Below are 17,070 nucleotides of genomic sequence, written 5' to 3'. Positions count from 1 at the left end.
TCTATAATTTAACCATGAATCGTCGTACAAACGAACGAAGCTTGCAAATTGTTGAATTTTTTTTTTATCAAAATGCGTGGTTTGTTAAAAAAGTTCATCGCGCGCTTCTCCCACTGAGCGACGAAGCTCATTTTTGGCTAAATGGGTATGTAAAGCATAATTGTCGATTTCGACCAATGCATCCAGGAAAAGTCACAGTTTGGTACGATTTATAGGCTGGTGACATCATTGGACCGTACTTCTTCAAAGATGATGCGGTTTGTAACGTATCTGTGAATGGTGAGCGCTATCGTGAGGTGATATCCAACTTTTTTTTGCCAAAAATGAAAGAGCTTGACTTGCATGACATGTGGTTTCGCCAAGACGCTGCCACATACCACACAGCAAGCGTTAGAATGGACTTATTGAGAGGCGAGTTCGGTGAACATTTTATTTGACGATCGGGAACTGTTAATTGGCCGCCTAGATCGTGCTATTTAACTTCTTTAGATTATTTTTTGTGGGGCTATTGTTAAAGCTAATATCTATACAGAAAAGGCCGCTTCAATTGACGCATTGGAAGACAGCATTGAAGCATTTATTCGTGAGAAACCGGTTGAAGTGTTGGAAAGAGTATGCCAAAGTTGGACTAAGCCGATGGACCATTTGAGGCGCTGTCACGGTCAACATTTGTATGAAATAATCTTTAAATATAAAATTCTTTGGACCGTACTATCGATTCAAATAACGATTTCATGAATTTTTCTGACTTTAGGTTTTTTTTTGAAAAACTTTCCTATAGCTTTTAAAAAGTCACCCTATAGCAATATGGAGCGCAAATGAAAGATTTTTGAGGCTAGAGTATGAATTTGATTATTAGTTTTTATTAGTTTTAGCCATAAACAAGTAAAAGCGTGCTAAGTTCGGCCGGGCCGAATATTGGGAACCCATCATCATGGATTCTGCTTAAATTTGGGAGCTATATCTAGTTATAGACCGAATTGAACCGTATTTGGCGCAGTTGATGAGAGTCATAACAGAACACTATATGCAAAATTTCAGCCAAATCGGATAAAAATCGCGGCTAGTAAGAGATCAAGAAGTCTAACCGGGAAATCGGTTTATATGGGTCCTACATCAGGTTATAGAGCGATTTGAACCGTACTTGGCACTGTTGTTGGAAGTCATAGCAGAACACTATTTGCAAAATTTCAGTCACATCGGACAAATATTGTGGACCGTATTTTTTCAAAGATGCTGTTGGACGCAACGTTACGGTGAATGAACACATTTCGAACCGAACACTGATTTTGGTAATAAAATTCAATGATTTGCAAGCGTTGCTCGTTAGTAAGTCTATTCATGATGAAATGTCAAAGCATACTGAGCATCTTTCTCTTTGACACCATGTCTGAAATCCCACGTGATCTGTCAAATACTAATGCATGAAAATCCTAACCTCAAAAAAATCACCCTTTATAAGGACCAGAAGATCCAATGAAGCCTTGAAAATATTCAGTCTACGAGTATAACATTGCAGGAAACCGTTTCGAATTTTTAACTTCTAAACAATAGTAAGGCTTTTCCTACATATTAGTGTACTTGTAACTTTTTGGAATAGTGTCCACAAACCTTTAAAGCTAAGATGCAACCATGAGACCTAGAAGTTCAGATTACATATTGAAGCAAATGTTTATTCGGTATATTGTAAAAGAGGACGCAGCGGAGCGTGCCTGGGTACGTTAGTATAATTAAAACTCCTACCCCAACACTGTGTCCAATGTTTATTTATGCTTTTTGGATAACTGCCTATTAACAGTGTTGGTTAATGAGGTCATTGTACATCAAATCGACAGATCTTATGTGCAATCGTAAACTGTTTTATTAACAAGAAATAAATAGCACACCAGACAATTTGGAATTATTCATAATGGTTTTTTCTTTAGACCCGCTCTCATTGCTAGCGAACAATGGTTGGTTAATTTTATAACACTTGATTTTTAATTCATCATCCCTCCCATGTGTATTTATTTGTCTGCTAAAAATATTGGCTTGTGTTAACACTCTTCTCTTCTTGTGGCTTTTCTATTCTAGGCAACATTTTATCTGGCATCAAACAAAAAGTCAAAAGCGTAGAAAACAAACTGACCACAGCGGCATCACATGACTATGCCGATGGCGTGGGTAGTAGTAAACTATCTCCGGGAGTTGTGGCCTCCGACAATAGTGGTGTGGTAATGCGGCGAGCAGCCACCATAGCTGCTGATTCAGATTTTGATCGCGTTGAACGCGGCTCAATACTGCCCGACATGCGCGCTGGACGCGTTAAGGCTCCCAAACGAAGACCGCCATCGGCAGCCATAAGTACGATGGGCGAAAGCAACAACAACTCACTGTATGTGAATGGCAATGGCAGTGATACAACACAGAGTGGCGATGATCAATTGAAATCCGATGACAATTCGACGGGAGAAGAGCAATTGGCCAAGCCAAAACCTCGCGAATGGGAAAAGAAGAAGGCACCCTGGATGGAGGAGCTGAAAGCATCGCAAGTGAAGAAGAAGACATCGCCCAATGTGGATGCGGGGGCGTCGGCTTCGGCCAGCACAGGGGTAACATTGGCCGATCGAACCTCAAAACTGTTTGCCGATGATGGCAAGATATCAAATCAAGCTGTCTCAAGTACGAACTTGTCATCCTCGTCGGCAACAACGACAACAAAAGTGCAATCTTCATCGATTTCCAGTACCAGCGTCATGCAACAATCCATGGTAGTGGAGAGTAGTAGTAGCACCAACACCAGCACCATTAGCAGTAGTAATCTTACCAACAAAACACTCACCGATGCCATGACTAAGAGTTTAAGTGCTAAAATGGCCAATGACGCAGCCTCAGCAATGAATAACAATGCCTCCTCCAATACCACCACCAGCTCAACTTCTAATACCAACTTAGATGATGTTCGGATTCGGCCCAATAGCCTATCGATACGCAATCGCAGTGTCTCACCATCGCTGGCAGCGACACGTAATGCCTTAAAGACCAACCCCAACACCACCACCACTTCTGCTTCGCCCGCAGAATCGTCGTCATCCGCCAGTAATTCACACCATACTAGCATCTCCAAGAGCAACAATCCCTCGGCCATGGTTAATAATCATCATCATCAACATCTGCATCAAATGGATAATGGCACTGCAGCACCTAAGCAGGATGCAAGCAACAGTAGCAGCAAACGTGTCAACGATCTAGAATCACGTGTAGAGAAATTGGAAATGTTGGTCCATTCCCAGCAGCGTACAATAGACGAACTCGTACGCACTCTTCGCGAAGAAAGCGATCGCAACAAGATTCTACGCGCCGAGTTGGATAAATATGCACAGTGCGTGACACAAGTATAAAGTAGTAGTGAAGAAACGAATCCATTTCCAAGTTTAAGACATTTTGTTGTTGTTTGGCACTTGAGTTTTGTGGACTTTTTTTTTTGTATGTATTTTTGTAGTATTTCTTTTTTTTTTCGATAATTTATATATATATACATCAATTTCTTTTTAATTTGTTTCGCGCCAGTGTAAAAGTCCCCTGCCCTATGTCTTCACCGATCACACATAGCCCCTTCTTCGTAATTAAGATTTAATCATTTTCAATTTGTATTTTCCTCTTATGTTGGGGGGGGGGGTGTTAGTGGGGAGACCGGAGCAGCCATTATAGCTAGGGCAGTGTGCCGGTCGCCTTGTCCCTCCTTCCAGTATCGCATACTAAAGTATTTTGTTTGTACACATATACACATACATGCATATATAATAAGATAAACATGCCAATATGCCACCATTCCAACATACACACGATAAATACGAGTATTTTAAAATTTACTACACATTTAATAAAATAAAAACTCATTTCGTAATAATATGAACAAAGATAAAGTGAATAATATGTTTAAAAGCACGAGAGTGGTGTGATACAGCGTTGCACTGATTTCTTTGTGCAAACTTTTAACCTTTCAATAATGTGTTTTGGAAGAGATAATTCTTAAAAATACTACAATTGCAATAGGAAGAAAAAATGTAAATGATTCAAACATTCCACCCTTTATACCCAGGCACAAAGGATATTTGTGTATTAATGTCGTTATTTCGTTTGTAACACCCCCAAATATATTAATATAGACTGAACGTGATGTTTTAGCACTAATAATTGAAGGCACCCAGGCGTAGAGGTTAACAGATCCACCTATGACTTGGATTTGAATTCCGAAGAAAACATGAGAAAAAACTAAAGAATGTTGGCGACATTTTTTGAGGGGTATTCGGCCGTGTAAAACGTCTCTACAAAGGAGTTTCGCGAAGCGGCATGCTGTTGGGAATCAACTATAAAAATCATTGAGCTAAAATTTGAAAGGACATCACTCATTGAAGTGTTCATTGCTCCTTAAAGAAGTACTTGTACGAATATTTGCATTTACTAATTCTTGATATAGGTCTTTAGATTCACAGATACATAAAGTAAATATTTTCCTATAACTATAGTTATGGCATTTTATTATACCCTCCTCCATGGGATGGGGGTATACTAATTTCGTCATTCTGACGAAATTCTCGAAATATGCTTCTAAGACCCCATAAAGTATATATTCTTGATCGTGATGACATTTTAAGTCGATCTAGCCATGTCCGTCCGTCTGTCTGTCTAAAGCACGCTAACTTTCGCTAAGCGCTTGAAATTTTGCACAAATACTTTAAATTAGTGTAGGTCGGTTGGGATTGTAAATGGACCAAATTTGTACATGTTTTGATATAGCTGCCATATAAACCGATCTTGGTTCTTGACTTCTTGGGCTGTTGGAGGGCGCAATTCCTATCCGATGTAATTTTGCACGGGGTAGATTGTTATGACTTCCAATAACTGTGCTAAGCATGATTTAAATGGGTTCATAACCTGGTATAGCTGTCATATAAAGCGACCTTGGATCTTGACTTCTTGAGCCACTGGAGGGCGCAATTCTCATACGATTCGGCTGAAATTTTGCATGAGGTGTTTTGGTATTCAACAACTGTGCTTAGTATGGCGCAAATCGTAACATAACCTGACACAGCTGCCATATAAACCGATGTGGGATCTTGACTTCTTGAACCTCTAGAGGCCGCAATTCTCATCTGATTTGGCAGAAATTTTGAACAACGGCTTTTCCCATGACCTTCAACATGCGTGTCCAATATGGTCTGAATCGATATATAGCTTGATACAGTTCCCATATAACATATTTCCCAATTATGCTTGTTGAGCCCCATACAAGGCGCAATTCTTATCCGAATGGACTGAAATATTACACAATGACTTCTACAATTTCAATGTTCATCATTCAATTCATTTATGGTCCGAATCGGACTATAACTTCATATAGATCCAATAGCATAACAGTTCTTATTCATTATTCTTTGTTTGCCTAATAAGAGATACCGCGCTAAGAACTCGACAAATGCGATCCATGGTGGAGGGTATATAAGATTCGGCCCGGCCGAACTTAGCACGCTCTTACTTGTTTATCTTGGCTTCTTAATAGAATCGTTGATTCGCACTGTGGTCCCAACGATAAAAATGTGGCAATAAGTCCACAACTTTCATCTATTGATCTGGGCAGTATAAAATGTTCTAGACATTTGTAGAGAAGGACAGAGAAGGCAAAGAAAAGCAAAAAGAGTTACACCATAGGAAAGTGCTAAACTGCAGAAACGATAGAAGAAGAAACAATTCAATGCCATGACATCCGTTTGTACGTACCGTTTGTACGTACCATCTTCAAGGGTAGAGGCTGCCGCCTCAATGTACAACACACTGCTACAACAACAAGAAACAAGTAAAAACTGACTAAGTTCGGCCGGACCTAATATTGGAAACCCACCACCATGGCTTCTGCTAAAAATTTACAAAAACTGAACTTATTTGAAGGACATAACTTTACTTTACGTACCAAATTTCTACTAAACCAGGATAAAATTGAAGCTAATCGGGAGATGGGTTTATATGAGAGCTATATCTTCTTATATATAAAAATGAATTTGTGTTTATTTGTTCCGTTTAGACGAAAAACGGCTGAACCGATTACCTTGAAATTTTCACAGATTGATATCGGAAGGGGGGCGGACCCTCCCCCTTACCCCAAAAGTACTACCCAAAAATAAAAGTTCACCCATCGGGACAATATGGGAACCAAATGAAAGGTATTCAGGAGTAGTGTACGAATTTTATATTAAGAATTCGCCCCCACCCCAAAACCCCCCAAAAAAGGTTTTTTCGAGATCATGAAAATATGGGACTCAAATGAAAGGTAGTCGGGAGTAGATTGCGAATATGGTCAGGAAGGAGAAAGAGGCTTTATAAATTGTTGATTTCGGAAGGGGGCGGACCCTCCCCCGTTATCCAAAAATACCACCCAAATCAAACCAACTGATCGGGACAATATGGGTATCAAATGATAGGCATTGGAAAAAACAATACGAATATGTCAATGTCGGCCTCAAATAAAAGGTAAAATCAGATCGAAGTATAGAGGGTCACCCTACCTCCCAAAAATGCCTTAAATGGGCATATGACCTATCATAACTCTATGGGACTCGGTTTTATTATTTGATCCATTGAATCAAAAACGGCTGAACCGATTTTCTTAAAATTTTCACAGATTGTGTGTATTTGTCTGGTCAGGAAGGAAAAATAGGCTTTATAATTTGTTGATTTCGGAAGGGGGCGGACCCTCCCCCTTTATCCAAAAATACCACCCAAATCAAATCAACCGATCGGGACAATATGGGTATCAAATGATAGGCATTGGAAAATACAATACGAATATGTCAGTGTGGGCCTCAAATAAGAGGTAAAATTAGATCGAAGTATAGGGGGTCGCCCTACCTCCCAAAAATGCCTTAAATGGACATATGACCCATCATAACTCTATGGGACTCGGTTTTATTATTTGATCCATTGAATCAAAAACGGCTGAACCGATTTTCTTAAAATTTTCACAGATTGTTTAAATATACATACATAACATAGGCTATATAATAATTAGATATCGGATGGGGGCGGTCCCTCCCCCTTACCCCAACAACGCTATCCAAAAGTGAACCGATAGTCACAATATGGGTATCAAATGAAAGGTATTGGAGACTAGAAAACGAATATCGTATTAAAATTTGGGTCCAAGTACCCATCGGGCCGCCCAAACCCAAAAACTCCTCTAAGAAGATATATTCCACGTTCATGTCAATATGGATCTCGAATGAAATGTATTCGACAGTAGATTACAAATATGGCATAAAAAATTAGGTCCGAGTAATGGGAGGTCACCCCACCCCCAATTACCCACAAATGGGCATATTAGCCGACCATGTCTATATCGGACTCAAATGAAAGGTATTTGGGAGTAGATTACGAATATGACATTAAAATTTGCATTCAAGTCTAGGTGGCGCCTTTACTTCCAAAAATAAGTCAAATAGGTTGAATAATCAATTATGACAATATGGGATTCAAATGAATGATATTTGAGAGTAGAAAACGAATTTGATATGCAATTTTGGAACCAAGTGTTTTGGGGTACGCCCTAAAGCAATCCCTAAACTGAACTTCATTTCCGATTGTGGCAATATGGAGCTCAAATCAACGATATTTGAGAGTAAAGAATGAATTTGTGATCTATTTTCAGGACAAAGTGCCAGGGACCGCCCCAGCCCCAAAAGCCCAAAGCCCTCCTAACAGTTCAAATTTACCGACCATGTCAATATGGAGCTCACATTAAATGGATTTGGGAGGGCAGCACGAATTTGATAACCATATTTGAGTCGAAATGTCTGAGGTGCATCCCTCCCCTAAAAAGACACTTCCCATTACCCTAATTTTCAAAAACACCAGGTCTCAGAGATTGGTAATGCGATTCGTTCGAAATTTTTTTCGCACTCTCACAGTCAAAACAAAACATGGTTTCTATTGTTGGGGTCGGGTGCCTCGGGGACCGTCCAAAACCCGCCAAATGGGTACATAGACCAATCACGACAACATAGAGCTCAAACGAAAGGTACTTAAGAGAAAAAACGAATTTGATATCCAATTGAGGAGCTATGTTTTGGGGAACTACCCCACCCGAAAAATCCTCCCTATTATACAAAAGCTATTTAATGTTTAAATCGATTGTTTTCTGGGAAATTTATACTCATTTTCAGGACAAAGGTCCGTAGGTCCACCCCTCCCTCAAACATAATTTATATACCGATCATGTCATTATGGGGTTCATATGAAATGTATTGGAAAGTAGAGCACGAAGCGTATATCTATTTTAGCCCCAAATACCCCCTTAACCGGAAATATTTACCAATACGATAATGTAGGACTCAAAAGAAAGGTTTTAGGGAGTGGAGTAAAAGTTTACCCAGAAACCGAGAAGGGGCACACTTCTCACACATCAATGAAAGCTTTCCGATTCAAGTTTGAACTCAATGATAAAGGAGTTTTTTTATAGCCGAGTCCGAATGGCTTGCCGCTGTGCGACACCTCTTCGGGGAGAATTTTTTACATGACCATGCATGGCAAATGTCGCCAGCATTAGGAGGGGAAACCACCGCTTTAAATTTTGTCCGATGTTCTCGCCAGGATTTGAACGCAGGCGGTCAGCATGATAGGCGGACATAGGCTACAATGGCACAAATTCGATATACGCATTCAGGGCGAAGTATCCCCATTCTAAAAAGATATTGGAGTGTTAAAGAAGGCGCAGCGGAGCGTACCCGGTTCAGCTAGTAGATTTTATATAGATAGACTGATTTAAACCGTACTTACCACGGATGTTGGAAGTCATAACCAAAAACTCCGTGCAAAATTTCAGCCAAATCGGCCAGTAACTCCACTTCTAGGCCACCAAGAAGATAAATTGAGTAATCGGTTTATATGGAGTCTATATCAGGTTATAAACCGATTTGGGCCATACTTGGCACTATAGTTGGAAGTCAAAACGGAACACTTTGTGCAAAATTTCTACCAAATCGGTTAACAATTGCGGTATCTAGGGCTCATGATGTCAAAACGCGAGATGGGTTTATATTGGAACTATATCATATTCTGCACCGATTTGAAGCACACTTGGCACGGTGGTTGTATGTCGTAAGAGAGCAATAAATTCAAAATTTGAGCGCAATCGGATAATAATTGTATCTTTTGGGGGCTCAAGAAATCAAGTCGAAGGGCCATTACATATGGAAGCTATATCTGAACCGATATCGCCCAACGACCTACATCAATGACAAGTTTGTGTACAATATTTGAAGCGGATGTCTTTATTCGTTAGACCGCTATCATGATTTCCACAGACGGACGGAAAGACTGGGAGACATACATTTATACTTCATGGGGTCCCAGATGAATATTCGTTGCATTACAAACGGAATGACTAGATTAGTATGTCCCCAACCTATGGTGATGGGTATAAAAAGGTAAAAAACTTACTGTACAAATAAGTGTAGAACTAGGCAGACCAGGGAAAAACAGTTACTGGTATGATAATCATCCAGCCAGACATTTCTGCCCTCTACAGAATGTGGAAAGGACTATGTACCTGAAGAGAGTTCGGTCACGGAAAGTTTACCCATAACCCTGTATCTTCTCACAAGTGTGATGCAATAAACCAAAAGCTGCTCCATCGCCAAAGAGCCAGCAGAAATCCTCCTCTCCCTTTGTACAACGCAACGTCAAACCTGACTTTGCGCTCCTATTAGCAGTATGAGGTCATGTTTCTTCGACACAATCACAGTCAGGACTACTATCAGCAGTCTGGGACCATATTTCTTCAAGCCAATGATAAGTGTCGTCCTGTAGAGTGCGATAGTCAGTCCAAAGGTTGTTGTTGTTGCAGCCACATGTCTATATGTGGAGTTGACGGTCCTCGTCTAGCTCCTACAGGTGAGCAAGCTCGTTTCGATCCAAAGGACCCATCGCTGCGGGAACTTGATGGGCATTGGTTATTTAAAGGCGCCAATAGCTCGCCTTGTCATATCGAGCATCTCACTGAGACTCTCCGCTCGATACCGCTGATTGTCCGCGACTGCAATTGCAGCTACTCTGTATGAAGCATTTCACTCTCGGCAACGGCAACTATGACGCGCCAGGTAGCTCGCAGATAAGCTTCTCTTATCAACAATGAACACCACACAAATCGGAACTCAAAGTTCCAGTCTGTGAGGTGCTCAAAGTTTTCCCGTGCCGTGATTGTTCGAATAAACTCTTTGCATTTCCCAATTACGTTTGACTTCACATGGCCTGCTCCGCTGACTGACGTTTATCGTAACATTCCAATTGGGAAGCCGCTCTCGCATCAGCGTTTCTTAAAGGCGTTCATATGTTCGAAGCCGCTTGAAATTTTGCAAAAATACTTTTTATTAGTGTAGGTCGGTTGGGATTGTAAATGGTCTAAATCGGTCCACGTTTTGATAAAGCTACCATATAAACCGATCTTGGGTCTTGACTTCTTGAGCCTCTAGAGGTCGCAATTCCTATCCGATTTGACTGAAATTTTGCACGTAGTGTTTTGTTATGATATCCAACAACTGTGCGAACTATGGTTAAAATCGGTTCATAATCTGGTATAGCTGTCATATAAACCGGTCTTGGATCTTGACTTCTTGGTCCAATAGCGCGAGCAATTCTCATCCGATTTGGAAGAAATTTTGTACAACGGCTTCTCTCATGATCTTCAACATACGTGTCTAATATGGTCTGAATCGATCAATAGCTTGATACAGCTCCCATGTAAACCGATCTCCCGATTTTGATTCTTGAGCCCCTACAAGGCGCAATTCTTTTCCGAATGAACTGAAATATTACACAATGATTTCTACAATGTTCAGCATTAATTTATGGTCCGAATTGAACTATAACTTAATATATTCAATATTCTTTGTTTGCCTAAAAAGAGATACTGCGCATACAACTCGACAAATGCGATCCATGGTGGAGGGTATATAAGATTCGGCCCGGCCGAACTCAGCACGCTCTTACTTGTTATTTCATGATTTTATGTTCTGACAATGCAACTATACTTGAGTTGCCATCCATAATCGAACCCTTATAGTTATCATTTGTATTCAAATCCATTGTTGCAAGTTTTGTTTTCTTTTTTTCATTTTCTACTCTGTTAGTTTTGCGCCTAATTGGAATGTCTTTATGCATGTCAATTTTTTGTATAGTACTACACTTAAGAAAATACAAGACACATTCCATAAACCCTGTTAATTAATTTTTTTAAGTTTAAAATTTACCTTTATTTGTTAAAAAACAATAATTCCGTTTAGTTTACTGTCAAAACATTCCAATAAATTGATTTGCTTGTTAAATATTCTATGTTCATAGATAGCTCCCATACTAAATGCTAAATTTCCGATTAGGTCTGGTTCATGCTAAGTTTGGTTCAAATATTTCGTTAAACTAGTAAAACTCCCATATAAATCTATCTTATAATTTAACTTCTTTAGCCCCTGACAACAATTCCTGAAATATTTATTATTATTTATTGACCTACTACAAAAGATTTCCCATTATATCTGTAACGAGCTATTGGTATTAATTCGTTAATCGATTTGCGGTTTTCTCTAAAAACAGTTCGGCGCCTTGTCGCTTGCGGTCTTCCACATCGTGGTACCCTTTGTGGGTTCCAGGTCGGAGCAGCATGGGGTGGATCATCGTAGGACTTACGAAGGCTGTTTCCGTGTGTCCTGAAATATTTGGCTGGAACATTTGTATGTGCATTTCTGTTCTGACTCCCAACATCGTCATGCAGATTAAAGGAAACGCAATGCATGTGGGAAGGTTGATAAGATTTGGTTCACCTGATTTTTGAACCCTTATTAGGTTAGGTTGAAAAGAGGGCTCGGATATTAATCCTCCCCATGTTACTGTAGACATATAAATACACATGCACACATACTTAAACGTCCGGCTTCGGATTCACTAATGGGTCGATTACAGATCTCAGTCTCTGGGTTCTTATTGTATACCCAGATTCACTCTATCCACCAGCTTTGATGCATCCATAAAGCATGAATTTCCAAATGGAAAGCGAAATCGCCAGCGACTGTTTTCAATTTTTTTTGTGTGGCATTCCCGATCGAAAATAATAATAAATAAAGTATGGATGATAATGATAACTTTACAACATGGCTGTTGAGAGGGGCATTGTGCGAAAGAAAAAAAGCACCGCAAAAGGAGACCAAGGACCAAGACTAAAAGGAGCTTTAAAATTGAAATATCTGTACTGTTATCAAGTTAATTTGGTTGGGACAATTGATAATTTTTCTGGTTTTAAATGTTTTCATGAGTCTGCTTAAAAAAATACAAGAATGGCATTATAATCCCTGTTCAACATTCTATGCATATAGGTATGTAGATTTAGAAAATATTTTTTATACCCTACACCACTAATGTGGTACAGGGTATTTTAACTTTGTGCATTTGTTTGTAACACCCAAAAGGAAGAGAGATAGACCCATTGATAAGTATACCGATCGACTCAGAATCACTTTCTGATTTGTTTTAGCTATGTCCGTCTGTCCATGTTTATTTGTGTGCAAACTACAGGTCGCAATTTTCATCCGATCGTCTTGAAATTTGGTATGGGCATGTTTTTCGGCCTAGAGACGAAGCCTATTGAAATTGGAAAAAATCGGTTCAGATTTGAATATAGCATCCATATATATGTTCGTCCGATTTGCAGTAATAGTGTAATAAAAAGGTCATTTGTCGACCGATTATCTTGAAATTTGGTAGGAAGAATTTTCTTATGACTCTCAATATTACTGGTGAATTTTTAAAATATCGGTTCAGATTTGGATATAGTTTCCATATATATGTTCGTCCGATTTACAGTAATACAGCAATAGAATGGTCATTTGTTAACCGATTCTTTCGAAATTCGGCAGGAAGGATTTTCTTATGATTCTCAATATTACTAGTGAATTTCATAAAAATCGGTTCAGATTTGGATATAACTCCCATATATGTGTTCGTCCGATTTGCAGTAATAAAGCAATAAAATGGTCATTTGTTGACAGATTCTCTTTAAATTTGGTAGGAAGGATTTCCTTATGACTCTCGATATAACTAGTGAATTTCATAGAAATCGGTTCAGATTTGGATATAGATTCCATATATATGTTCGTCCGATTTGCAATAATATGGCCATTTCTCGACCAATTCTCTTGAAATTTGGTAGGAAGGATTTCCTTATGACTCTCAATATTGGTGTGGAATTTCATGAAAATCGGTTCAGATTTGGATATAGATACCATATATATGTTCGTCCGAGTTGCAGTAATACAGCAATAGAATAATCATTTGTTACCCGATTCTTTCGAAATTTGGCAGGAAGGATTTTCTTACGACTCTCAATATTACTGGTGAATTTCATTAAAATCGGTTCAGATTTGGATATAACTCCCATATATATGTTCGTCCGATTTGCAGTTATAAAGCAAAAAAATGGTCATTTATCGACCGATTCTCTTGAAATTTGGTAGGAAGGATTTTCTTATGACTCTCAATATTACTGGTGAGCTTTTAAAAAATCGGTACAGATTTGGATATAGGTTCCATATGTTCATCCGATTTACAGTAATACAGCAATAAAAAAGTCATTTGCCGACCGATTCTCTTGAAATTTGGTAGGAAGGATTTTCTTATGACTCTCAATATAACTGGTGAATTTCATGGAAATCGGTTCAGATCTGGATATAGCTTCCCTATATAAGTAAGTCCGATTTGCGGTAATACAGCAATAAAATGGTTATTTGCCGACGAATTCTCTTGAAATTTGGTAGGATGGATTTTCTTGGGGAATTTCATAAAAATCGGTCCAGATTTGGATATAGCTCCCATATATATGTTCGTCCAATTTGCAGTTATATCTTGAAATTTGGTAGGAAGGATTTTCGTATGACTCTCGATATAACTGGTGAATTTCATGGAAATCGGTTCAGATCTGGATATAGCTTCCCTATATAAGTAAGTCCGATTTGCGGTAATACAGCAATAAAATGGTTATTTGTCGACGAATTCTCTTGAAATTTGGTAGGATGGATTTTCTTGTGACATTACTGGTGAATTTCATAAAAATCGGTTCAGATTTAGATATAGCTCTCAATATATATATATAAAAACATATATATTTTTGTTTTTCACTCCTAGACCCACTGCAAGCGCATTTATTGGCCAATCTTCCCAACATTTTTATACCCACCACCGACGGATGGGGGTATATTCATTTTGTCATTCCGTTTGCAACACATCGAAATATCCATTTCCGACCCTATAAAGAATATATATTCTTGATCAGCGTAAAAATCAAAGATGATCTAGACATGTCCGTCCGTCTGTCTGTTGAAATCACGCTACAGTCTTCAAAAATAGAGATGTTGAGCTGAAACTTTGCACAGATTCTTTTTTTGTCCATAAGCAGGTTAAGTTCGAAGATGGGCTATATCGGACTATATCTTGATATAGCCCCCATATAGTCCGATCCGCCGATTTAGGGTCTTAGGCCCATAAAAGCCACATTTATTATCCGATTTTGCTGAAATTTGGGACAGTGAGTTGTGTTAGGCCCTTCGACATCCTCCATCCATTTGGCTCAGATCGGTCCAGATTTGGATATAGCTGTCATATAGACCGATATCAAGATTTAAGGTTTTGGGGGCCAAAATAGGCGCATTTATAATCCGATTTTATCGAAATTTGAGTTGTGTTAGGCTCTTCGATTTTTTTCTGCAACTTGGCTCAAAGCGGTGCAGATTTGGTCTTGGCCACATAAAAGGCGCATTTATAATCCGATTTCACTGAAATTTTACACTGTGACTTATGTTTGGCTTTTCGACATCCGTGTCGTATATGGTTCAGATCGGTTTATTGAACAATGATTTTTACTTCCTAGTATTTGGTTCAAATCGGAATATATCGATATAGCTGCTATGGGGCATTAGGTATGCATTTTTCACCGAATTTTGGCGAAAGTCGTTTTACATATATACCTCAGGTGGTGGGTTTCCAAAGTTCGGCCCGGCCGAACTTAACGCCTTTTTACTTGTTGTACATCGCTTTCCTCGACTTTTACAATATCCATAAAGTTTGGTCGACATCGGTTCAGATTTAGATTAGCTCCCATGTATAGGTTCGTCAGATTTTGGGTAATTTGTTGTCATATGTCAATCATAGTTATTACATTTTGAACATATTTGCTTTGCTTGAAATTTGATATAGGAATTTTAATAATCTATCTGGATACATCCGCCGATTTCCATCATAATTAGTTCAGAAATAGGTGAAGCCCCGCTTTTGTATTTATATGGTAGGTGTAGAGTATTATAAAATCGGCATCGCTCGACTTTTGCCTTTCCTTACTGGTTTTATTTAAAAATTACTATACTTATTTGGGCCATTTATTTGTTTCAAACCTTCAATTCAATCCTTTACAAACTAAACAACGAGCATTATATATTTTTTACATACATTTGCAAGCTGATAAATTTTATTGAGGACTGTAAATCTATAAATGAAATATGCCAAATGTATGCCTATTGCACGCATAGCTTTACCTTAGTGTATGCGTCTGTGTGGCTTCCTAAATTTTGCAGTACAATAATGGTGGGGCACTTTAAGGGAGCAAGCACTCATTGGCCAGTTGTTGTAAGCAAAGACTATTATGCTGCCGCCTTTAAAATGCAATTTGCAAATTTTTATCTTAGATTTATTTTTATACTTTTATTTGATTGTGCATCCGTTTTAAGTATTTTTGTTTATACATTTATATGTTTATATATATAATAAAAAAAATAAATTAATTAAATAAATACTACAATATAATCTAAATTTACATATGTACTATATAAACTGAAGAAACTAAATTTTATGCATATATACATATACAATATATATACTTATATTTTTAAGTTATTATATACAAAAAAATCATAATCATAACAAAATATTAATTAATAAAAATTAAAATAAACATTAAAAAAAAAACTTTTCTTTTAGTTTTATTTTCATTTGTCATATATATGATAAATTTGTACAAAAATTTAATTCTACAAATTATTCTTGTTATTCTCTTCCTTTTTGTCTTTTGAAAAAAAAAATCAAATATTTATCCGCTTGATTGCACTTCTTGTGTTTGGCTTTCTTTTTGCTGCTGCTGGTGCTAGCGCAGGAAACCCACACGACGTGGCAAATTCGACAATTGGATGTTCTAGGCAAATTCAACATCATTGGCCCCCCCAATTCTAGTGTAGACCCCGCTGCCGCATTTGGAGATATACATAAATAGATATATTTTTTCAATTCTGTTTCAATTTGAGGCTAAAATGGCTTTAGTATGAAATACTTATAATTAGCAAATAGTAATCAACAAACATGCATACATATATCGTTATGATAATCAAGAGAAAACAAAAACAAAAATTCATACAGACATATATAGAACTTATACTAATCTATGTGATATTCAGTTGTCAGTTTTTTTTTTAATTCTTTTTTTTATACTTAAAAGAAAAACCAAACAAAAACTAAACCAAATCAATTACATACTACATTCAAATTAGTAATTAGATAAATGTTAAACAAAATATTTGACTATTTAAACATATATAATATTTGAAAAAATTTAATAAAAGCGGTTGTAAATATAAGTACATTTGCATTGACATTAATATCACTAATGAATTTTTTTATTACTTTACTTGGATAATTAGGCAAAGTAGGGGCTATGGATATCTAGAAAAGTCGATTCTAAGAACTTGTGAACGACTCAATCATTAAACAATCGTATTCACAAAAATTTACTAATGCTTCGTTTAAGTGCACAATAGTTATTAAACGATTATTGTACAAAAAACCTCATTATAGCACCTTAGCGCAGAGGTTAGCATGTCCGCCTATGACCCTGAACGCCTAGGTTCGAATCTTTGCAATAACATCCGGAAAAAATTTTCAGCGGTGGTTATCCCCTCCTAATGCTGGCGACATTTGTGAGCTACTATGCTATGTGAAAACTTCTCCTCAAAG

General features: G+C 37.9%; 1 protein-coding gene across 5 annotated transcripts in view; it reads left to right on the top strand.

Annotated features, from left to right (window-relative positions):
- Positions 1-16,508, top strand: part of LOC106085907 (serine-rich adhesin for platelets) — a 170,219-nt gene extending 153,711 nt beyond the window's left edge. For 2 of the 5 annotated variants that reach the window (XM_013250382.2, XM_013250375.2), the window contains 2 exons: positions 2,074-3,361; positions 16,212-16,508. In XM_013250382.2, coding sequence (XP_013105836.2) covers positions 2,074-3,361; positions 16,212-16,293 — 1,370 coding nt within the window. In that variant the 3' untranslated portion in view covers positions 16,294-16,508. Of the gene's footprint in view, positions 1-2,073; positions 4,155-16,211 lie in introns of those variants that run through there. The other 3 variants (XM_013250383.2, XM_013250381.2, XM_013250380.2) reach the window with 2 other exon arrangements.
- Positions 16,509-17,070: the final 562 nt, after the last annotated feature.

Source organism: Stomoxys calcitrans, chromosome 2, assembly GCF_963082655.1.
Source record: "Stomoxys calcitrans chromosome 2, idStoCalc2.1, whole genome shotgun sequence".
In the NCBI taxonomy this organism is placed as follows: Eukaryota; Metazoa; Arthropoda; class Insecta; order Diptera; family Muscidae; genus Stomoxys; species Stomoxys calcitrans.
Note: the sequence above shows the minus strand (reverse complement) of the source record. Positions and strands in the feature narration are given on the sequence as shown.